The 25352-nt window shown below is 42.8% G+C and overlaps 1 protein-coding gene across 3 annotated transcripts in view; it reads right to left on the reverse strand.

Annotated features, from left to right (window-relative positions):
• Positions 1 to 25352, reverse strand: part of ITPK1 (inositol-tetrakisphosphate 1-kinase) — a 158245-nt gene that overhangs the window by 104407 nt on the left and 28486 nt on the right. For all 3 annotated transcript variants that reach the window (XM_051620286.1, XM_051620287.1, XM_051620285.1), the window contains exon 3: positions 17425 to 17449. In XM_051620286.1, the coding sequence (XP_051476246.1) occupies positions 17425 to 17449 (25 nt within the window). The remainder of the gene's footprint in view (positions 1 to 17424; positions 17450 to 25352) is intronic.

Consider the following 25352-nt stretch of genomic DNA (forward strand, 5'->3'; position numbering starts at 1 on the left):
CAGCCACACCAGCTCAGGCACAGCACCATCACATCTATGCAGCACACTGCTCACAAAGCCAACGCAGCTCTTCTGTGTATTCATTTCTGCAGGTTCAGTCAAAAAGATCCAGATTTCAGGATGCACAGAAAGAATTAGAGATGCACCGACCTAATCATAGAAGCAGGCTGAAGAAGCTAAGAGACCCAGCAGGCAGTATCATCTAAGGCAAGCAATCAGTGTTCATCAAAAGAAAGCTGAGAACTTAAACGTTCAACACACCTGTTAGGCAAGACTCACAACTGGAGTGTAGTTTCCTCACCCAGCAGGAACCGAAAGCACTGCAAGGACAGTGAACTTGCTTTACCATCAGTAAAAAGGTTATCTGGCCAATGCAGAAGCATCACTATTAGAAACCCACCAGCAACTCTAACCTGCCCTTTTTGGCTCAGAGGTGGAAAAACAATCAGGAGCACAGATGGCCAGGAGGATCTGTCACAAGGAGAGAGCAAATACTATCTCTACCTCCTTTTTAGCCACTTAGTTCATTGATAACAAGCCATTAAAGCCTTGAATAGTATGCAAGTCATCACAGGGGGCTCCTGACATCTAATGTGCTTTTACTGTCTTTCAAACTGCTTTGTACTTGTACTTTGTAAAGCTACAAAGAAAAAGTTCTGTTTCGCCCTTTATAGCTGCTGTTCTTTTCAGCCACTTAAGGATGTTATCATTAAGGGAAGAATATTACAAGATAAGCTCATCTAGGTCACAAGAAATATCTTCCAAGCTAACCTAAAGTACAAATTATATCTCTGCAATCAACATAAATTCTCTATAGGCTGCAGTTAGCTTGTCCTCTGATCTTTGCCATCAGTTGAATCAATGAACAATTTTAACACAGTAACTCTACGTTGCTGCTGTTACAGGACACTGGAGTTGGGCAATGAAGCTTCTTGTCAGATGCACTTAGATCTTTGAGTAAAGGAAGCTTTTGGCTCCAATCAACAATTTACTACAAAAACAAAGCTAAAAAGCTTTTATCCACTTGCAAAGTTGGCCAAACACTCCTCTGCAACAGTTGTTTCCCCTACATTTCAGTCTCTTGCAGTATTAGCTCAGTCCCAATGGCATCTTTTCCATCCCGTCTTTAGATTATTCTGTCAAAACACTCTAAATAACTTGTTTGCACTTCGGCAAGGTAACAGGAAGAATTCGGGTTTTTTTGCCAAGAAGGGTTGGACCAGATGATCCTTGAGGTCCTTCCAACCTGGTATTCTACAATTCTATGAAAAAAGGTCTTTACCAATCACTGAATACCCACCTGCTAACAGACACTCAAATTAGGACACAATATAAATGTAAGTTAACGTGTATAGGAACTTTAAATTAGATCCAAAATCCCTTTTATTCAGGGAAGTACTCCAGTTGGGAAATTATATGAGGTAACGAAGCTCAGGTTGAAGAAATTATTAGTGAACTCAAGTAAGACTCTGAACTATCCTGGATCCTAAAATAACAGCAAAAAATAGCACAAGGAAAGTTCATTAGCAATGACAGAAGCAGTCTATGGGTTGTACACAGGGGTAGTGTCTGCTCTCCTGCTCATAACCTCTGTTGCACTACTATTCAAAGACAAAGAAGCAACACTCAAGAGTTTGATTTAGGTTTTTTTATTGTGACTGAAATGTCTGATATCTTAATAACTGGTTAATTGACAGTATTGCTTTAGGATCCTGTAGGTCAAAGGTCAACAAGCAAACTTTAAGTTAAACTGCAGAGGACAAGTTTTCTTGACATGCTTTTACTCACCTGTAATACGAACAACAATTAATTCTTTCAACTTTATAAAAACAACTGTCCTGGTTTGAGCCAGGATGAAGCCAGTTTTTCTTTTGCTGATTTTTTTTTTTTATTTCAGTGAGCTTTCTTCAACTAGCAACTGCGTGTTCTGCTAGGTTGATAAGACACTGGAATGTTTTTGTAATTGCTGGGCTCTCAAGGTCGTGCCTTTGCTCTGCTGGCTCAGACACTACGGGGGGATCTGTGGTCCCCCCCGCCATGGGAGGCTGGGTTAGACGAACAGCAAAACTGGCCAGAGATATTCCATTCCATATATCTACGTAGGCTCGGGGGAAGGTCGGAGATGACAGAAGAAAACTTCCTTCCTTCCTGCTTTGCTCTCTCGCCGCTTCGCCTTGCCTGTCTATCTGCCTTCCTTTTTCTCTCTTTTCCTCTTTCTTTTGTTCGTGGCCGGCGTCTGGGACAACACCACCTGCCCATCATCATCGGACCATCGACCCCAAGCCCTCCTGACCCTCGTAACTCTCTGCCTTCTCCAGGAGCAGCTTCGGGATTCCTCGGAATTGTCTCATCTGAGGGAAGTGCTGTGGGAGTTGCTGGGGGTGGGGGGAGGTGAGAGGTTTCTGCCACACTTTTGTATAATCACTATATATATATACACTCTAACATCACATATTAATTTTCTAAATAAAGTTGCACGGTTCAGTTTTCAATCTAGACAAGTCTCTTTTTTTTTCTCTCTCTCCTTCCCTACCTGGGTAGGAGGGGGAGGGGATCGAGAGCATTGTTGTCCAACTGGGTCAAACGTTGACAACAATTAATTGGCGCCACAACGTGGGGCTCGAATTTTTAAGCCCAGATTACAAATTCCATCTCTGATGGGAGAAATCCCTCACGTAACAATCGCGAGCAATTTTGCTGAATTTCTTGAAGGAATGAAAACTGAACAGACATTTGATGCCATGAATCTACTAGATTTTTTATCAAGCCTGCAACTATACTTGTGGTATGCAGCCGAGAGCATTCTGCTTTTTGTGGCTGCTCTTGTGATCGTTTTGTGGTTTATTGATAGAACGGTAGCCATCATCAACCGTATAATCACAGGCTTGGTCATTTTAGGGATTATGATACTATTCTTTATGGGGGCACTGTATATGTACACCTATAGTACAAGTTCTAGATGGTCCATCTTTAAACCTCTGTTTTCTTTCAAGTTGAATCTCCCAGCTTTTGATCTGAATAGCATTGTCACAGTAGGAATGTTTTTGCTGAATGTTTATAATATAATGTGGATGCGTAGGGCCAGCTGCTGTTCTGCTCACTGCCATTCCCCCACAGGCAATATTGCTGCCACTGCTGCTGCCAACACCACTGCTGCCAATACCACCACTCCTACTGCTACAAAAACCACTGCTCCTACAGAGATAGAGTCTGATCCATCACAAATCAGGCTAGTTGATCCTGTGACTAGGAGCAAGGCGAAGGCAAAGCGCTCCACCCTTTTCACCCGCTCCCGTCTGAGATGTCCAGAGTTCCTTAAAGCAGTAGAAGGTGAGGGTGAGGAAGAAGAGAATTCTAATACAATTGATGGAGCGGGTGCTTCTCAGACAGATAAAAAACCAGACCACTCTCAAACGGATAAAGCGACAGCAAGCCCTCCTCAATCAGATGACGACGACGACGATGACGACGACGTCCTTTTCTATCCTCACTCTATGAAAGAACTGCGCCTCATGAGAAAGGACTTTACCCGCATTGAGGGTGAGGGAATTCTTCCGTGGTTGCTCCGATGCTTTGATAGTGGTGCTGAAACCCACAACGTGGATGAAAGAGAAGCCAAGCAGTTGGGATCCCTGGCCAGAGATGCTGGTATTGACAGAGCACTTAGTAATAAGGTGGGAACTACCACCCTGTGGGACCGACTCCTTTCAGCTGTGAGAGAGAGATACCCCCACAAGGGTGACATCGAATGGCGCCGGAGTAGAACACCCACTCTTGAGAAAGCCATCACATACTTGAGAGAGATAGCTGTGAGAGAAGTTATCTATGATAAAGATGGACTTACAAATCCTGATGATGTTGAGTGTGACACACCGATGTTCCGGAGATTTGCTCAAGCTGTGCCAGCAGCACATGCCCATATATTCTCCTTCATGGGATGCTTTAATGAAGGCGCAAGACCAACTGTGCGTGAGGTGGCTTTCAAAGCACGACAGTATGGAGACATCATCTCTGATTCCCTTCAGTTCCAAACCTCAGCAATTGAAAATGTGACTGACAGAAAGAATAGGATGCCAAATGGATGGGGAGGTAAACCCCAGATTCTCCCTAGAGACGACGGGCCACATGTTGCAGTCATTAATAAAAGACGTCCTGCTACGAGACAGCAGCGAGGAAGACAGGACTCGCTGCGACGCCACCTGTGGTCTCTCTTGAAAAATCATTTTAAAGAGGACATGAGAGTTTGGGATAAGAAACCCACTGATATTCTCCAGTTGCGTGTGCAAGAGCTACTAAACAGAACAAACCCAGGAGATGGTTCTTCCAAGAGGAAGGTTGCATCAGTCAATAATCAGGATGGTTCATCGAGTTCTAATGCTCAGCCTTAGAGATGCCCTGCCTCCGGCCAGGAGGAGGAGAGGGATAACCGAGTTTATTGGACTGTGTGGGTTAGATGGCCTGGCACATCAGAACCACAAAGATATAGAGCTTTGGTGGACACGGGTGCACAGTGCACACTGGTGCCGTCGAATCATGAGGGAACAGACTCCGTCACTATCTCTGGAGTGACAGGAGGCTTTCAGCAGCTGACTGTTGTGGAGGCTGATGTGAGCCTTACTGGTGAGGAGTGGCAGATGCACCCTATAGTGACTGGCCCAGATGCTCCATGCATCCTTGGTATAGATTATCTTAAGAAAGGATACTTCCGTGACCCGAAAGGGTACCGATGGGCTTTTGGTATAGCGGCTGTAGAGATTGAGGATACTGAACAGCTGCGTACTTTGTCTGGCCTATCAGATGACCCTTCTGTAGTGGGGTTGCTGAAGGTTGAGGATCAACAGGTGCCAGTTGCTACTTCAACGGTGCACAGACGGCAGTATCGCACCAACAGAGATTCGGTGGTCCCCATTCATAAGCTGATCCAGCAATTGGAAAGCCAAGGCGTGATCAGCAGGACCCATTCACCCTTCAACAGTCCCATCTGGCCAGTGCGAAAGCCTGATGGCGAGTGGAGGCTAACAGTGGACTATCGTGGCCTGAATGAAGTGACACCACCGCTTAGTGCTGCTGTACCAGACATGCTAGAACTTCAGTATGAGCTGGAGTCGAAAGCAGCTAGGTGGTATGCCACTATTGACATTGCACATGCATTCTTCTCTATTCCTATAGTACCAGAGTGCAGGCCACAGTTTGCTTTCACCTGGAGGGGAGTCCAATACACCTGGAATCGACTGCCCCAGGGGTGGAAACACAGCTCAACCATTTGCCATGGATTGATTCATGCTGCACTGGAGAAGGGTGGAGCTCCAGAACACCTACAGTACATTGATGACATCATTGTGTGGGGTGACACACCAGAAGAAGTTTTTGAGAAAGGTAAAAAGATCATCCAAATTCTTCTGGATGCTGGTTTTGCTGTGAAAAGAAGTAAGGTCAAGGGACCTTCACGAGAGATCCAGTTCCTGGGAATCAAGTGGCAAGATGGTCGTCGCCAGATCCCCATGGATGTGATTAATAAAATAACAGCTATGGCCCCGCCATCAACTAGAAAGGACACTCAAACCTTTTTAGGGACTGTTGGTTTCTGGAGAATGCATATTCCATGTTACAGTGAAATTGTGAAACCCCTCTATGAGGTGACCCGAAAGAAGAATGATTTCAAATGGGGTCCTGACCAACAGAAAGCTTTTGAACAGATTAAAAAAGAGATTGTGCAGGCAATGGCCCTTGGTCCAGTTCGAACGGGGCCAGACATCAAGAACGTGCTCTACACTGCAGCCGGACACAATGGTCCCAATTGGAGCCTCTGGCAGAAAGCACCAGGAGAGACTCGAGGTCGACCCTTGGGCTTCTGGAGCAGGAGCTACAGAGGTTCCGAGGCCAACTACACCACTACTGAGAAGGAGATACTTGCAGCATACGAAGGAGTTAAAGCTGCTTCAGAAGTGATCGGCACTGAAGCGCAGCTTCTCCTGGCGCCCAGATTACCAGTGCTAAGATTCATGTTCCAGAATAACATCTCTCCTATTCATCATGCCACCGATGTGACTTGGAGTAAATGGACTGCTTTAATCACCCAGCGAGCTCGAATAGGGAAACCTAACCATCCAGGTATTGTGGAAGCAATTACAAACTGGCCAGAAGGCACCCACTTTGGAATGCCACCACAAGAAGTGGTGAAACGAGCTCAAGAAGCTCCACCATATGATCATCTACCAGAGACTGAGAAACAGTTTGCCCTTTTCACCGATGGCTCCTGTCGTCTTGTAGGGAACCGCCGGAAGTGGAAAGCTGCCGTGTGGAGTCCTACACGACTGGTTGCTCAAGTAGCTGAAGGAGAAGGTGAATCGAGTCAGTTTGCAGAGGTCAAAGCCATCCAGCTGGCCTTGGATGTTGCTGAGCGAGAGTGGTGGCCGAGACTCTATCTTTACACTGACTCGTGGATGGCAGCAAATGCCTTGTGGGGTTGGCTAAAGCAGTGGCAGCAGAATAACTGGCAGCGAAGGGGTAAACCTATTTGGGTTGCTGACCTCTGGAAGGACATTGCAGCTCGGATAGAGAAATTGGTGGTAAAAGTACGTCATGTAGATGCACACGTACCTCTGAGTCGAGCCACTGAGGAACATCAACACAACCAACGAGCAGATGAGGCTGCTCAAGTGTTCCAAGTAGACTTAGACTGGGAACACAAGGGTGAGCTCTTTCTAGCTCGATGGGCCCATGATGCTTCAGGTCATCAGGGCAGAGACGCAACATACAAATGGGCTCGTGATCGAGGGGTGGATCTAACCATGAGCACTATTGCGCAGGTGATCCACGACTGTGAAACGTGTGCTGCAATTAAACAGGCAAGACGATTGAAACCGTTGTGGTATGAGGGGAGGTGGTCGAAGTACAGATTTGGGGAGGCTTGGCAAGTTGACTACATCACACTGCCTCAGAGCCGCCAGGGTAAGCGCTATGTGCTTACAATGGTGGAGACAAGTACAGGATGGTTGGAGGCATATGCTGTGCCTCATGCCACAGCCAGGAATACTATCATAGGTCTTGAAAGGCAAATTCTGTGGAGACATGGTACTCCAGAGAGAATTGAATCAGATAATGGGACCCATTTCAAAAATAGTCTGGTTACTGATTGGGCTAAAGAGCATGGTATTGAGTGGATATACCATATCCCATACTATGCACAAGCCTCAGGGAAGATTGAAAGGTACAATGGTCTGTTGAAGGCTACCCTAAAGGCAATGGGGGGTGGAACTTTCAAAAACTGGGATAAAAATTTGGCAAAGGCCACCTGGTTAGTTAATACCAGAGGATCCATCAATCGGGCTGGGGCTGCTCAATCAGACCTTTTGCATACTACAGATGGGGATAAAGTCCCTGTGGTATGTGAAAGAAACTTGTTGGGTAAAAGTGTCTGGGTCTATCCTGCTTCAGGCAAAGGTAAACCTGTCCGGGGTATTGCTTTTGCTCAGGGACCTGGACATACTTGGTGTGTGATGATGGAGGATGGTGAGGTACAATATGTACCTCAGGGTAATTTGACATTGGGAGAGAACTATTGATTTAGCAACTGGTAAGGTATAGAGCCTATACGTAATGTATGGTATGGAATAAGGGGTGGAATGTCCTGGTTTGAGCCAGGATGAAGCCAGTTTTTCTTTTGCTGATTTTTTTTTTTTATTTCAGTGAGCTTTCTTCAACTAGCAACTGCGTGTTCTGCTAGGTTGATAAGACACTGGAATGTTTTTGTAATTGCTGGGCTCTCAAGGTCGTGCCTTTGCTCTGCTGGCTCAGACACTACGGGGGGATCTGTGGTCCCCCCCGCCATGGGAGGCTGGGTTAGACGAACAGCAAAACTGGCCAGAGATATTCCATTCCATATATCTACGTAGGCTCGGGGGAAGGTCGGAGATGACAGAAGAAAACTTCCTTCCTTCCTGCTTTGCTCTCTCGCCGCTTCGCCTTGCCTGTCTATCTGCCTTCCTTTTTCTCTCTTTTCCTCTTTCTTTTGTTCGTGGCCGGCGTCTGGGACAACACCACCTGCCCATCATCATCGGACCATCGACCCCAAGCCCTCCTGACCCTCGTAACTCTCTGCCTTCTCCAGGAGCAGCTTCGGGATTCCTCGGAATTGTCTCATCTGAGGGAAGTGCTGTGGGAGTTGCTGGGGGTGGGGGGAGGTGAGAGGTTTCTGCCACACTTTTGTATAATCACTATATATATATACACTCTAACATCACATATTAATTTTCTAAATAAAGTTGCACGGTTCAGTTTTCAATCTAGACAAGTCTCTTTTTTTTTCTCTCTCTCCTTCCCTACCTGGGTAGGAGGGGGAGGGGATCGAGAGCATTGTTGTCCAACTGGGTCAAACGTTGACAACAACCTTGACATAAGAAGAGAACAATCAAAATAAAATGCACTATGGCATCACCGTTTCAGTGATGAATCTATCCTGTACATTAAAGGCCAGTTGGGGTTTGCTCTGTGTTTAATGCCCAGCTGAGTTACAGAGAGTGTGCCTGGATGTGGAGCCTCTGAGGAACAAAACCACAGCTCTATGGTTGGCTGGGCAGGAGGGGAAGCAGCAGAGCCCAGGCTGTGACTACCATGAATGAAACTGTCCCCAGCACCACACAAAGCTCAATGGCTTTGGTGGTTCCTCTGACTTTGGGATTTATACAGATTGATTATTATGTCAGTAGCACATTGTCTTTAAACATATAAATGGTATTATCCCCAGTACAAATCTGAGCAAGAGATACATTAACGTGAACCTGCCAGAACTTCTGTTCTCAACCTTCTTCTCTTTGAAAAGAGGTTTCCAAAGGAGGGAGTCTGTTTCCACCACTTGCTAAGGGACTGCTTAGGGCAGATCATACTCTTAGGAATCCAATTACTATTTCAATCCATGTATTAACCGTGGCTGACCCATCCTTGCTCCTGGTATAGCCATCAGAGAACCACACTAACATCATCTAGCAAGTTGCAGCATTGGTCTTCTTTTTGACAGGTCATGCAAGGAAAGAGGGATAAAAAATAAAATTAACATTTCACAGGTCTCACATTTTTCATAAACATGACCATATGTTAAAGAAACACACACTTTACATAACGTACTTCTACCTCACTTTGGAGAAACTATGCTTGCAATACTCCACATTTCTTCTGTCTCTCTCCTTTCTTTCTTGGACTAAAATCCTAGATTCAACAATTTCCACTGTAAGCTATTTGTTGCGCTGCTTTCAGTACCAGTGCAAAATTACCTTTACCAGTAAATACCCACAAAAACTAGACAAAACCAGTTGTAAAAAGTTCAAAGAGTTTTCCATTGATATGCTAGGTCAGTATGAAAGATAGTGCAAAAAGTCAATCAAAGGAACAGAAAACACCTATAGCATGTGCAGAAACCTTTCTGTCTGATCTGCCTACCTTCAGAAATACAGCAAAGACTTTCTTTGTTGCCAAAGAAAAAAAAAACACAGATGTATTCCTTTCACCAGAAATGCAGAGTTAAAAGTGAATGATAAACATTCTTTCTAGCAAAAGACATCATTCTTAAAACACAGTGCTCCTTGGAGAAAAAGTGAAACTGGGGAGAAGAAGTTCAGTTGTTCTTATTAAGTTGAAGCCACTCTTCTGCTGTCATTCCATGAAGGCAGTCAGGTTCAGGAAAACATTATCAGGTTTTTCTGTGTTTGAATGTGCCCTGCTTTATAAAGGGGCAGCTGAAGTACATGTATTAAGAGTTTCTCTAAAGACCAAATAGAGGAAAACTTAAAAAACTTTAGGGCCTAATGTCTTTAAGTACCAGGTTTTACTGGAGCCCATTCAATCTTGCGACATGAATATGTTTATCTCATTTATTTGTGAAGTGTCAGAAGAGCAAACATGCATGCAGTGTTCTCCAGATACAATTATCTCAGGTCACAGCTAAGATCAAAGGAGTAACTAACTTCTGCAGAAGCTGAAGAAAGGAAGAGGCAACAACATATACTAAAAAGACTTCCCCAAACTCCACTCATCTTCTGCAGAGTCCTCTGGAAGCTCAGACCTACGAGCACCCTCACTGAGGAAGGCAAGTGCACAAACAGTCTGCTGTTCTGATTATATTCTCTCTATAAACCTTTGGTTGGAAGCAAGCAAGTCTGAGCTATGGTGGGTACCACTCAATGCTCCCAGAGGAACATCACTGTCCTTGTGGAACAAAAATCCCAGAAAGCAGACAAGGTTACAACTGCTGTCAGAAGAATAAGCTTGTAGCTCTCCTTGAGCAGGAGAACTGCATTATTTCACCCTCAAAACAGACAAAGGATGGGGCGTTCATCTGGGAGAGGACACTACAGTAGTAGGGTGAGAGGGACAGTCACCCTTGCCCCTGTATCAAATTAACTCCCCATCCTTCCTACTCCAAGAAAAGACTTCAAATAGAAGGTCAAAAGAGCTGCCTGCACATTTGTGCTCGAACACAGACTTTGCAGTTTCAGCAAACCATGAATGAGACAGGTTGGTTTAAAAATAAGGCATTTTTTGAGTTAAATGTCTCCAAACACATTCCATTTACCCTGCTTTGATACCATATCAGAACACCTGCATCCAGTGAGACAAATAATCCTCTTGTTTAATGCAGCCCAAAATTAAAGCCTGGTCTTTCTTGGCCTACAGGTACCACTGCAGTAATCATGATTAATAAAAACAATGTCTAATTGTAATTTTATGCAAACACCAGGACTGCATGATGCAAAGCATTTATTGTCAAAAGAAGGAAAATACAGAGTCTTACTACCCAGCATTTCTGTCAGGGTCTTATTTTTATCCATATTGTTTCTTGAAGAGGGATTTATGGTGCTTCTCAGATACTTCTCTGAACTGCAAAGACACACTGAATTTCTACCCAGGACATCCCAAGTCCCAGCCTTTAGCACTGTTAGGAATCCTTGCTTCATCACTACAAACCACGGAGTCAGAAGACAAAAGGGTTGGGCAGAGCTGGCTCCATGGGCCAAAGCAGCACAAGCTCAAACCTGACATTACATATTAGTTGCAGATTTCTAAATCATGTTTTCACTCCCCCAGGTGACTTCTGCAAGTGACTGTGGAGCCCACACCTCTTCTAGGCCACTGGGATTCACAGTCAAAAGAAAGCAGTCAAACCAGTTAGTAAAAAGCTCTTTCTAAACCACAAAAATTTCTTCATGGTTCTCTCATTCCCTCACCAATACTGAAAATAAATCAAATCTAAATGTATTTTGATTTGTTTGGCTTACCCTGGCTAATTTTTAAGAATAAGTGCTTATTTAATCTACTTAATCCACATGGTGGAAATGTTCTGTAGTTTTCTCTTCTTTCCCTGCCCCTACGGATGTGTATTTATTCTTCTTCCCCACTGGACCAGAAAGGGCCACGCTGTACCTAACTGACCAGTCTGCTGATGCAATATATAGCAGCATGCCAAAAGCATCTCTCCCTGCACTGGAACCTTCTGGATAGTGCTGCTTCTTAGGTACCAAGGCTTCATATAGAGAGATCTCCCCTACTAAGAAGGGCCAGAGAGAGGATTCTGCTTGGAAATCGTTCTTGCACAGTCCTGCTGTTTCTGGGGTTGAAGCTGAGATTATGACAGTTTTTCTGGAAGTCCATACTTTGTGTGCTTAGCACACTTTGTGTAGCCCTAAAGCTAAGAAATATCAGGATCTTCTAAAGATTTTAAATCAGCAAACCTCGACCTTCAAAGTGTGTGCAAAGAACCTAATGCAGTCCAGACTGAGGAGGCGTAGAGGGCTTCCATAGTATCATTTCCAAAAATGCATTCAAGGCAAAGCTGACTGCCATCCACAGGAGAACATGCACTTTACTTAAGGGCTGGCATGCATATGAAAATAAACTTTCTTCTCCCTGTACTGAAGAGCCAGCTCTTCAACATCTCAACAACCCTGCTTGCTTTGGAAGCCTTCCAGTCACATCTTTCTGTATATGCTATCAGATATATCTTTTGTAAGCTCCTTTTCTTGGTTAGAACACTGTTGCTCCAAGGTTATTCCATTAATACTTCATGTGGAAATAAACCTCTCCACATTTCAAGAAAACAACAGTTCCCTGGCAACAATTAGTGGAAACTGTTGTCATTGGTATTTTACTTTGACTGAAGAACTAAAAAAGCGGGGGAGGGGACCCTCAATTCTCCTTTGCAGGCTTCAGTAAACCCACAGTTCAAAGGACAGTTTCTTCTCCAAAGTAAAAGATTTCAAATATCTCAATTTCCAGAGAGTTGGGGGGGAAAAAAGAAAAACAAACCAGCAGCTGACACTGTTGTAACTACTACAATCAGCTGTTCCACATTGAAAAACATGTTGTCCTCTATATCCCACTGCTATTAAAAAATGTGCAGCTTGAAATACAATGACTAATCCCACTTTTATTGCCAACTGACTAGAACATCTTTCTAAGATAAAAGAGAGCATTAGTGTTCATTAGAACCAAAAATACCCCCTAAAAATAGGAAATCTTCACTATTTTAGAATAAAAGAAATGTGAGCCAGAGCTCTAGGAAAGCTTGGGCATGGATGTGCTTGAAGTGGCTTTGAAGTTGCGAGAAATATGAAGGCTCCAAACTTTGTCACACAAAGAGCAAACTGGCAACTTGTCAGAAGCCAAAGGGCTGCAGCTAATTATTCTGGATTTGCATAGCTTGTGAAACAAAAATAAATGCATGTCCCCATCAGAGGTATTTGTGATCATCTCCATTTTACTGCACATGTTTTCAATGATACATTCTTCAAACTAAGCCAAACAGATTTTTCCTGAAAACAAGGTAGATGGAGATGCTGTCTCTTTCCCTCACCAGCATATAAGGACATAAGAAACTGGATGCTTTACTGGCTAAAGAATTATCAACTTGCAGTTTAAAATATGCCAATTTTGGGGATGAAGAGGTACAATTGAACACAACCAGGTTTTTATTAAAAGCAATCAGAAACAGCTTTACGTTTCTCAAACTACCTAAACCCCTTCTTTGCTAGATTTCATGATTAAACAATATATTTTTTTTATTTTGTAAATGTCTCCTCTGACAACCACTGCATAACTTCGGAGGCAGTCTCTCCCTTGAAATGATGAGAAATTATTAAGAAATGCTTCAGTGTCAGCATTTACTGGCAAGTTTTGCTAGAGCAAGAACTGCTCTGCCTCAGCCTTGCCAGCTGCTGGCTGCCCAGTAAGTGCCTGCAGGCCATGGCAGATGGGCTTCGGTCATGTTTGTCACCTGTTCAGAGCATCCCTACCCCTCCTTTGGCCACGAGTTCAAGCCACTCCAGCTGAGCAAGCAGCTGTTAGGGATGGGAAGAGCTGGCAAAAAAAGGGGAGGTACAAAACCTCCACAGGAACCACAAGAGCATTACATTCAAAAAACTTTAAGTGCAGCCTTAAGATTAAACACAGTTGAATTAGTGCTTTCTCTAGAAAGCAACACCAAGTTTGCTGACCACCTCCAATTCCTCTTCCCTTTGTGTCACAGCCTGGGAAGCCCCAAGGAAGGGCCTTAAGTGGCCCCAGGCCTCTGAAGCAGCTGGAGCTGAGGTCCTGCCATGCAGGACTCCTAGCACAGCTCCCACCAGCACTAGGGCCAGCACAGCAACAGGCTCTCTGTAGGAGCCTGGACACATCTTTCAGACATCCCTCCTGCCAAACTGGAACAAGGGCATTTCCTTACCTCTCGGGGTACAAACAGGTAAGCACCCCAATTCAAAAAGCACCCCAACAGCGTGGTGATGCCTGCTTCAGAAAAACTACACAAATGACCTGCCACAAGGTTTTGGATCCCTCACTACAAGAAGGACATTCAGGTGCTGGAATGTGTCCAAAGAAGGGCAACAAAGATGGTGCAGGGTCTAGAAAACAAACCTTAGAAGGAGCATCTGAGGGAACTGGGGTTGTTTAGCCTGGAAAGAAGGAGGCTCAGGAGAGACCTTATCACTCTCTACAACTACCTCAAAGTAGGTTGTAGTGAGGTGGATGTTGTCTCTTCTTCCAAGTAACAAGTGACAGAACAAGAGGAAATGGCCTCAAGTTGTGCCAGGGGAGGTTTAGATTTGATATTAGGAAAAATTTATTCACCAAAAGGGTTGTCAAGCACTGGAACAGGCTGCCCAGGTAAGTGATGGAGTCACCATCCCTGGAGGTATTTAAAAGGCATGTAGATGTGGTGGTTAGGGCCATGGCTTGGCAGTGGACTTGGCAGTGCTAGGCTAACAATCGGACTTGATGATCTTCAAGGTATTTTCCAACCAAAACAATTTTATGATTCTATAAAGTAAGAGATATAGCACAATATTCTAATAAAAGCCCATATTTAAAAGCCAGGAAGATACTTGGTTTTTTTCTTGCAATGTAACACTGATTCATAGCTGCCCCACTGACCCAGATTTAAGCTGCAGAAAGCAAACCTCGACCTGAAACACTGCTGGACCTTGAAGATGCTGCTACTCAGGTGCCCAATGGAAAATAAAAAATGAGTTAACTCATTCATTCTCCCAAATGTTTGGATGAAGCCTCAGCCTCAAACTGTTTTTGGAAATTTCACTTTTTGATTCACCTACTGTACTATCTTTCAAGCCAATTAGCTTGATGGATTTACTCAATTGTACAATACTGTGTCATGTATTTCAGCTCATGTGCATGGAGTTCACAGTGAATTCTTGTTATGTTAAAATTTAATCAGTATTTCTAAAACAAAACAAAACAAAATTCCTTATCACCACACAAATCAAAAGGATGTTTGTTTATTTTAAATGTGATGCTTAAATAACGTCTTACTCCTGGATAAAGGAGCACGCCTGCCTAGCATCCCACTGCCAGTTTTATTCTTTTGCTATTTCTCTTTGGAGGATGCACATGTTTCCTCACTCAATAAAAATAGAAAGCTAGAACCATTCTTTCTGCTGGAACTTGAAGTCTGAGACACAACAAAACACAGCACCTGAACAGAAGTCACAGAATGTTACCTCCTGTCCAGCAGCAGCTCACTGATAATGTGTACAGCGCAGTTAGCCATAAGAAAACATAATAAGAGGATTCCATCAGTCTAGGTAAAGAACAGAGGACCAACCTAATTTCTCACTGCAAAAAAGGAAACAGAAGTCACAGATGTGCTTATTTGAATACTTTGTAGACTTTAGTCTTTCCTGCTCCTATGCAGCATCTATGGAAAAGAATAATCTGCTGTCTATTCACGGAAGTCAGCACATGCCAGTCCATCACACTTGCTATCTGGAAGCCAGCAACTTAATCTTACCTTTCAAATTACTACTTATTACTGGAAAGCACATCTACATTTGGAATATTTGTGCATGTATATAAAGAAGAAAACAGATAAACAGCCTGCATATTTTTGTGTTTTGAATTACTTGCATGTGGTTGGGAGTAAGAGCTTGCTTCTCTTGAACAAGATAGGTTCTATACAAGAGGAGAATGGGAAACCAATCAAAGCAAGACTGCTGCTTAGCACAGGAAAAAAATATTCCCTCTATCAAGTAAACTTCGTCCAGCAGATCAACACCAAAACATCCTTCATCTGGAAGCAGGACTAGAAGGACAGATCACAAGAGATGACTCAAGCAAAGCTTTGTAGTAATGCTGGATGGAGAAAGAGTCCGTGTCTGACATATCTCCTACTGGCTACTTGTATGTGCATCAGGATTGCACACTTGCACGTGCTAGGTGAGGGGTGATCACACACAGCCAGCCACCCTGCTCTAGCAGAGCACCAGGCATCTCTGTGTGAGGTATGCCTTTGAGGCACAAATTCCCACTATAGGTTAGTCTGACATCTCACCTATGCTGTGAAACTTGAATCCATTAAGTACTTTCACACAAAGTCTGGCCAAATATTTCCCAAAATGTTCTTCCAGTAAAGTAATAGTTTCAAATAATTTTGTGTCCATCTGATAACTAGCCATTTAGCTGCACAAACATCAGAAGGCTAACAAGTAACCTGTGGAAGTACAGTGGTTTTAATCCACAAGGTAAAATGGAATTTACCCTCTGCTCAGTTAATCAGTGCCTCATTGAATCCACCTCATACAAGTACCTTGCTGCTTAAATGTACAGTGCAGGCACAAGGCACATATAACAAATGCAACTATTGATTTGTAATACATTGGAGTATTATTAAAAGACTAGTGTCCCCAAGAGAGTGATACAAATATAGGCTTTCTCCCTGTGCTGCTTGTGAAGCTGTGCTTCACAAATGCTGGTTTCTATTTATCAATCTGGATATGCTATTATCACAACTGATAAAAGAAGCTACTCCTTAGCTCTGAGCAAGAGGAGGTACAAGTAAGGAAGAAAGAGTACTGTAAGTATGGGTAAATGCAGCCAGTAATCTATATGCCCTTTTTCTTTGTAATACCATGCAGTTCTCAGACAACCACACATACCTGAAAGACACATTCTCCAGTTTAACTAGCCATGAGAATTTTTTAAGCCTTTCCCAATAGTGGATTCTTTAAAATAAGATGGCCTGATTGCTAATTTTTTAAGTGTTCTTCTCCTACTTCCTGCTGGTGTTGAGAATCGCCTTCCACATGGACTTAAGAGTAGCCTCAACTATCAGTGGCTAGCACCCCATTCTCCCCCTCTCTTCTTTGTCCTCTCCTTTCAGGCAGTTTCATCTCTGCTACTGATATATGAGAAAACAACTGTGAAAAACACCCTGACAACCTCGGAGTGCAAAACTAGCACTAGGTAAGTAAGCATCAGCAAGCGTGAAAACTATGACACACAGCTCTTCTAAGTAAACAAAATAAGGAAGGAAAGAGCATGCTTCCCCTTTGATCTTTTAGGGCTGTAGTGCTCTATGTTACAGCTGTCACAGTAATGTAATTCCTTTCCCAATTTGCCATCAACCTTTAAGTAACATCTCATCTGAGTGAAATACAACTACTCAGACCTAAGAAGCAACAAATGTAGCCAATACCTGAACCTATCTGTACATGTGCTACAACTAACTCAAAGGCACCCAGTATCATTTCTCTTCTTATTGGGTTACAAGACCACTCCTTCTGCCGTAGTTTTCTTTCAAAGGCCAGATCCTGTTTCTGCTAAGCATGAATGCAACAAACACAGACTATGTTGTCTGATCAACTATCAAACCATATTAATTAACAGACACAAGAAAAGCCAAACTGCATCACTACTTTCACCAGGGCACCTGTTAAAAATAGATGGGCTCAACACATGTTTCTCAAAAGAAGATCCCTTTTCCAAAAATAGTAATTGTAGCAGCGATTTTAATGGCAAAAAAAACCCAAACAACAAACAACTAAACACAGGTCATGTTCACATCTAAATGACAGCTTCTAAAATCAATAAACCTTCTTTATAAGAAAACAGAGGGGAAAAAATTCAAATTTAGTTTTTACTTACCTGTATTACTTCTACTCCTCTTTTCCTGGAAAAGAAAAGAAAAAAAAAAAAGGAATGGTTAATGTTGGAAATGTGTGGAAAGTGTAAAACCAAACACCAATGGAAAAGGGTTGCTTCATACTAGAATGCAGAGAATAAAAATCTGCACTAATGAACCTGATTCAAATTCAGGAAGGCACTTGTTCAGTTATATTCCCTGCCTAGGAAGCACTTCTGAATCATGGCCTCAGAAGTGACTCAAGATGCATACTAAGCACCTACACCCCTGAGACCAATACAGTTGCCAGGTGAGCAGAGGCTGGAAGAGTGTGATGCTGGGGAGTGAGCATCTCAGTTTTAGGCAGTTCTACTTTGCTCTTCATTTCTCATCTCCCCTCAGAGTGTGTGAATTGCATCACACCACGTTCCATATGCTTCACAGATCTTTGATCCTGATCCAAAGATACGTGTATAAATGCCAGAGAGAACAAACACAGTGCCTTGCAGCCACTTATCGTCCTATTTTAAAAAGTCTTGTTCTACCCCTGTGCACAGAATGCCTCCCAGAGCTACACACATGGAGACTTGTGCTAATTGTTCTCTGCTTGAAACCTTTAACAAGAAATTTTTAAGCTATCCTATGGCTTGTGTTCATCACAACCACAGAGATATCCAGGCTGGTTCCACAGACTAGTCCTGCAAACAGAGCAGGGAAGGGAACAAAGAAAAGGAACTGGCATTGGTCAGGTTGAGAACAGAGAGCCTGTCTTGCAGCAGGAGCACCCTGTCCAGATGTGTTATCCTGCTTCAACTCCATTGCAAATACATCTCCACAAATCCATTGCTTAAGATAGATGATCCATTCTGGAAGCAGTGCCTCAAAACCACAATTATTTAAAAACTCCAGCTGGTGACTGGTACTGCACTGTGTCAGATGGATCTAACTATGCTGGCCTCAGCAGAGGCAACAACCCCTACATGGTCTAGCTGTGCCCAAAGAAAAACTAATACATTACACAAGCAGCCATGCAACTGAACACGTACAGAGTCAGTTCCATAAAGCAAGTATGCTTCATGGTCCCAGCCCAAGCAGGCATTGAGCTACAGGCTGAGATGGGACCCACTGTGTCCTTTTGGCAGAAAGGGACACACCAGGTACGTGACCAGGGAGATAGACATAGCATGCTGTGATACCCAGTTCTAGATGGTGGACAGACTGGATATTGAGACAGCAGGAAGTGCAATGCCCCATGGTTTAAACTCATCCTTGGACTTCAGTTCAAAGACTTGTAGTTACTCTGGCTCTTGCCAGAGCAGAGTTCAAATACTTGGGGTTCATCAGAAAGGCCCAAGTGCCTGACTGCTGCTTTGGCCATACAGGGAATAGTTGTAGTGATCCTGAAACACCAGGGATAAGAGACTGGAGAGGCCTACTAATTATACACCAAGATGCTGAGAACTGCAATTAGTAGAGCCAGTTTATGCAGATCTGTAGAGATACTCTGCTGATACAAGAATTGAGATTCAGGTATATGCAGCCAGACAATGCTCAGTCACTGCATTTGACAAGTTACCAAGCAAAACAAACCACTTCTGCTCCAGTCTTGAGAGGAGAACTGAATGCTTGGCAAAAAGCCCAGCCATCGCTGCTCCCTGCCACCCTCCCAACATATGCAGGCTATTTAAATATGATATAACCTTCTTCTCACTTTATAGACTTAATAAGTTTAACCTAAAAATCAAAAGACTCAGCAAGCACAAGACAGGCATCTCTCACCCTCATTCCCACTAACCCCATACATGAAAACCTAAGACCCTTTTTGGGGAGGTCACAGAGGAGGACTGCCTAACTCTGCCCTCAGTACTTTTCTAAGACCGTCTGTGTTGTTGGCTATAGTTGCAACTGCTGCACACTACTGAATACACAATGGCTTCTCCAGTTTTCTGCTTGATACAGTAAGTCTTTCTTTTGGGAAACCATTACAAAGATGCCCAAAGGGAGAGACGATCAATCAGCATGTATGACACAAATTGCTCCCTTCCTCCACTTCACCAGGCTGGAGTTTCTATGGCCTAGAAACAGCATGCACTTCACAGCCACCACAGAGAGCTGTCGTTGCTCAGCAAGGAAATTAAAAAGAAAATGTAACGAAGAACGACTTGCAGAGAGAATTTCAAAGCCCTCTTGTAGATAACAATAGTCTGTAAGTGGTGGGTGATTAATATACGGGCATTAGAGTGTGGGAAGCATTGCTGCAGACAGCTGGCCTGATGCGTTTCAACTGTGTTTTGAGAAGAAAATTCATATTTCATAGAGAAAGAGTTAATAGCCCAATGGTTGAAACCATGGCTTTCATACAGCTAAGCAAGATAAATAAGAAGTATTAGGTGGGGAATGCTTTTTTTTGTTTTTGTTTTTGTTTTTTTTTTTTTGTGTGTGTGTGTGTGTGTGTAAATTAGGGCAGAAGCATTCTGAGAAGCATTCCAAGTATTATAAGCTAAGCTTAAAATAACCAAACCAGCTACATTTTTGCTATGTCTGCCCTGGAGTAAACAGAACAACTCAAAACTACCATTGAAATACACCAGGCTTCAGACAGGACTGCTCCAGAGGCCCTGGAAGAATACAGGCTGATGGCAAGGACTGCATTTCTTGCCATGCCTGCATACATACTTTGTTATACTTCGAAGAAGAAAAAAACTTGCAAGCTGGCTGGCAAACCCACTTGAGAAAGAATCAGTCCAAGAGTTTTCTATAATCCCCCCAAATGGACTTGGCAAATTTACTGGGATTTACTGAAACCGTCTGTATTGCCCCAGTAGAAGCGAAGCAGCCAGACCAGCACACAAGCTGGGACAGGAAGGGTGCCTACTCTTGGGTAGGATGTCACACATGATTAAAAAGCAATGGGAAGGAGAAAGCTTGGCTTGTAGCACTGTCTATTCCCCTTTTTCAGAAGGGCAGGAGGCTCCCCCTTTGGTTATCTGAAACATAAGAACTTTTTATACTTAAGCCCAGGGGACCAGAAACCATAAAAGCATACATATTTTGAGGATGAGGTTATTTGGGAAAAATCCTCTACCAAAATAACTTTTTTTAAAAAACAAAATAAATTATTTTAAAAACAAAAAGTATCCAAACAACCAGATATCAAGTAACTATGCACCTCGGTTCTGTCATTAGCCAACTCTCTGCCTCGAAGATTTCCTAAGCTGGAGACTCCAGGCTTTTCACCCAGGCAGGTCACAGCTGCAGGCACAGGCTCAGGGCAGCAGGACAATCCTTATGCAACCAAGCATGCAATCCCATCTAACCACATGAACTGCCTCACATCACATGTGAAAGCGCCTGGGGACAGGCACAGAAAGAAAGCTGATTCTACACATGAGAAATTCTAGGACCCTCAAAAAATAAACAGAGAGAACAAAGTAGGCCGTGGGCCACAAGCAATTCCACAACAAGGGGCTGTCTGTGTGGGACGCTCAATGGAGACAAGAGGGTTGCCAAATGAACTGCTCTGGGAGTCTGACCAAGCCATGGACCAGTCACCACTCCTTCATATTAACTCATATCGTTCCTTCCTTAAAAAGCTAGTAAGAAAAAGATATCTTACAGCATGCATTCTTTTGTGTTGTTTCTTTGATATAGGACGAGCTTTCTGTTAGCTATGCTGAGACTTGCACTTAACATACACAACACACTATGACAAACTCCTCTTCCAACACAAGCCAAAGAGGCTTGCATGGGTACAGCACTGCAGCTCAGGCACAAGCAGCAAACTGTAAACTCTGCAGACAAGCCAGACAGTTAAGAGCAATTGAGGGACACAACAACCTGTCAAGGATAGGCAAAATGCTTCCAGAGGTACCAATGCCTATTTCAAAGTTGTTGTCTCCCAGGAGGGCTATTTCACTTGGGGTATTGACCCATAGCATACCTTTTCTTCTGAAGGGGAAAAGAAAGATCAGTAACAGTTCTATTTTCCCTTCTCCCTCCAAACAGGCAACAGAACTTAGTCGAAGAGAGACTGTGTCTGCCCACTTTCATTGAACAGATGTTTGAAAAATGGTCAGTTCTAAGCTATATTCCCAGAGATCACTATTCTTAAAATACATCTCATTCCAAATATCCCCTAGACAGGGATCTTGTGGTCCAATCATCAGCCCGGGGTGGGGGGGGAATTATTAGTGAATGTTAGAAAACCTCTGGGAGAAAAGAAAAAGGCAAAAAGTGTTTGAAGGTGATGAAACTAAACACCTAACTTACAGCAAAGCTTCAATGTCATCAACTACCGTGGTACGCCTAAAGCTATAGAAACCTATTCAGGTGTAGCACAAATTCCTGCTGCTTGTCATGTTCCCATTCTCCTGCACACAGTGCTGCTCAATCACACACACACTGCAACCCTTAAAGAAAAAACAGAAACATTTAAGTAACTGCTGCATGAGCCTGCAATGCCAAGCAAAACCCAGAAGCCAGAAGAAGCCTGTCCTGACTTACTAGTTCTACGCATGAAACCAGTGAACAACTCCATTCGATAATGCAAGTTTCACCATATGCAACAGTGACTTAAATTATCATACAAGTAGACTTCATGCTTAAGTTAGAATGATGTATGAATTTAAAGAAAAATTCAATAGCAAGCTACTCAAAGCACTTTAATCAGTGTTTTGAAACTGATGTTTTACCACGGCCTCAAACTATGTAGAATAGTTAGCTTTAGGGGTTGTTTTGTTTTGCATTTTTTTAAACATCCAAATAAAATGATTGGTCTAACTCCATACAGCATGTAGGTCCTGAACAGTTTAGTGAATGACAGTTAAAAGAGAAAATTACTATCAGGCTGTATATCATAGCCATGTAACATATTTTTGCTGTCTGGTCTGAGTGACAGATTGAAAAATGCCCAACAGAATTTACAATTTTCAGACTAAAAGGCAGTTTTTTTATCCATTTTAATAGCCTAAAAAGTTACCAGTTCATGCAGTGAAATTAATTTTCTCACATAGGAGAATGTATCATCTCCAAAATTCCCCATATAAAAAAGTAGTAAATAAATAAATAAATAAATAAATAATAATAATAATAATAATAATAATAATAATAATAATAATAATAATAATAATAATAATGTATTGCTTTGATATAAAAAATAAAATCATTTTCCCATAAAAGCAATACATTGGCATCCAAGGGAGCTGTAGGCTGAGAGAGCTGGGGCTGTTGAGCCTGGAGAAGGCTCCAGGGAGACCTTATAGCACCTTCCAGTACCTGAAGGGCCTACAGGAAAGCTGGGGAGGGGCTTTTCACCAGAGAAGATAGTGATAGGACAAGGGGTAATGGTTTTAAACTGAAAGAGGGAAGATTTAGGTTAGACATTAGGAAGAAATTCTTCACCATAAGGGTAGTAAGGTGCTGGAATAGGTTGCCTAGGGTTGTTGTTGATGCCCCCTCCCTGGAGGTGTTTAAGGCCAGGTTGGATGAGGCCTGTGCAGCCTGGTCTAGTGTGAGGTCCTCTCCTAGCAGGGAGACTGGAACCTGGTGATCTTTAAGGTCCCTTCCAACCTTAACCACTCTATGATTCTATAATGCATCAGAGCAAAAACCTGCACTAACACTTTCCACCATACTGAAATTACCAGACATGGAGCAAGGCACCAAAAAATACCAAAATGAAGCACAAATAAAATACCCACAACCTTGCCAACACCCCATTTCTCCTCCTGGCACAAACGCAAGCTCAGTTCATTTGCCCAAGTTTTTCCATCAGCAGAATACCCTGCATTTCTGTAACTAAATATTTGTGACATTTCTTTTATTATTTTTCATCACTGATGGACTCCACATTTTGTCTCTCAGGGAAGGAACCAAGCGGCAACCCCAACACTGGGGTGAGGGGTGCTTGCTGTTTGGGTTCACAGCCGCAGCCATCAGTGCACACAGAAATTAACTGAGAGCATCAGAAACATGGCAAGACTCCATTGTAACATGGGGATTTTATTTTTGTGGTTTGTTTTTTAACACTGAGACTCGAAGCAGAAAATTAATCAGAATTCATTTAGCCAATTTATATCAAACTGTTTTTACCTTTCAGCAAGCTTTTCCCTTTCTGCAATAAGTATTTCGGAAATATTTATGACTGAAATTGATCAAAAGTTGGCATTTGGGGGAGGGAGTCCTCAATTTTCTCAGTCTCTCTGTAAACCACCATTGATCCAAAAGAGCAGGGAAATAAAGTTTACCTTTATAATCCCTAAGGAACTGATAATGTAGCATGGGGGACAAAAGGTCTCACTACAAAGTCTAAGTGCTCTTTAGATAGGCTGAAAAAAAATGAGATGTTGGGTTGCCACAGAGGATCTTTTAGGTAGAAAAAAATCAGAGAGGTTAAGCCACATTTGTGTATTTCTTCCTTCTTTTTATAAACAGGGAATGGTCCAAGTGATAGAAGCCCTCATACTACACCAGACACAACAACACCATAAGTGATTTTCACACCATCACTCCATTCACACACGACATTTGGTAGACCTATCTGATCTTCTCCACATCTTCAAAGCATTACATCATTCCATTTAGAGCTATAAAAGTGCTTCTTTAGAGTGCTGTATCAGAACAAAGTGCTCTGAAAGGGACTATAAAGAGAAGATCTTGGTAAGGCAGCAGCAGCATCACTCTGGAATTCACCAGCAGCACTACAATGCTTCCACATGCTGCAAATTCCCACCACAACACACACACACACATTCATCAGCATCTCACAGCAAAGATCCAGCTGGAAACCAACTAACCCATTGTCGTGCAAGAGCAATGACAAAGTGAAGGGTCCAACATAATGACTTCAGAGGTTCAAGTAGCAGTGAGGAAAAAGCCATGAAAGAAACCAGACACTGTAAACAGTAACTAGAGAAAATAAACTGACTTCAGTCACTAAATATTAAGACAAAGTTTCACTAATGGTTTAATGAAACATTACAGAACTACTGATTTCAACATAAAAAACCAGATATTGCAGAAATAAAATCCGTATATCCCAAGTTAAAAAAGCCATTAAGTCAATAAATATAAACTCAAAAGGATTTGTTTTCTTTATAAACTAGGCATTTAAGATGGATCAGTGCTGCTGAGCTCTGCCAGACTCTTTTCTTGGAACTGGTGACCCCAGGTTCAGGGAGCCTATACTCACTGTTTTCCCAGCAGAGTCACAAAACCTTTAACCACAGCCTTTGGAGAAAAAAAACCTGAAAAGCCTTCAGTGGGAAGAAGGGATGATTAACAGCTGCACAGAAAAATTATTAAAGGCAATGAGTTATTCACCCTACCACACATTCAGAAACATATTTAGCACCTGATGACAATTAGAAGCAATTGGGAAGGGTTCAGCCTTCAGCCATAGGCTTACACTACCAGACATGATCAGATTCAGTTCTTAGCTATGGCAGGTAGCCACACCATGTGATCTCTTTACAAACTTAGTAAAAACCATCTTCAAAACCAAGCCATTTTGGCACTGTATCTTCCATTACAAGACATTAATTTTGCAAAGGTCAGAATCCTTCAAATTTGCAGGCTAAATTGTTCCAGCGTAATTCCTTGGCTTCAATAAACTGCTTGCCTCCTTAAGCACTGCAAAGAGCACGTATGTCCTCCCTACTCCCAGCTCCCTTTGTCTCCCCACATCCCTGGTCATCCCAATTATTACAATGCTCTGCAAAAAACAAACACATGACCCATCCCTTTTGAAAGATATTCTGAGGTCAGAAGGCACTGGTGATGACTGAGAAAGACCTGAGAAGAGGCTAGAGAATGAGAAGGCAGAAGATAGTATGCCTTCTGGGGACAGATATGGTATTGATATTAAACTCTTATTGCAGAAGCTATTAAAGGCTTTTAGAAACATATGAACATGTTTATATTTTATAAACAAAATGAGCACTAAACTTACATA

This window comes from Apus apus, chromosome 5, assembly GCF_020740795.1.
Source record: "Apus apus isolate bApuApu2 chromosome 5, bApuApu2.pri.cur, whole genome shotgun sequence".
NCBI lineage: Eukaryota > Metazoa > Chordata > Aves > Apodiformes > Apodidae > Apus > Apus apus.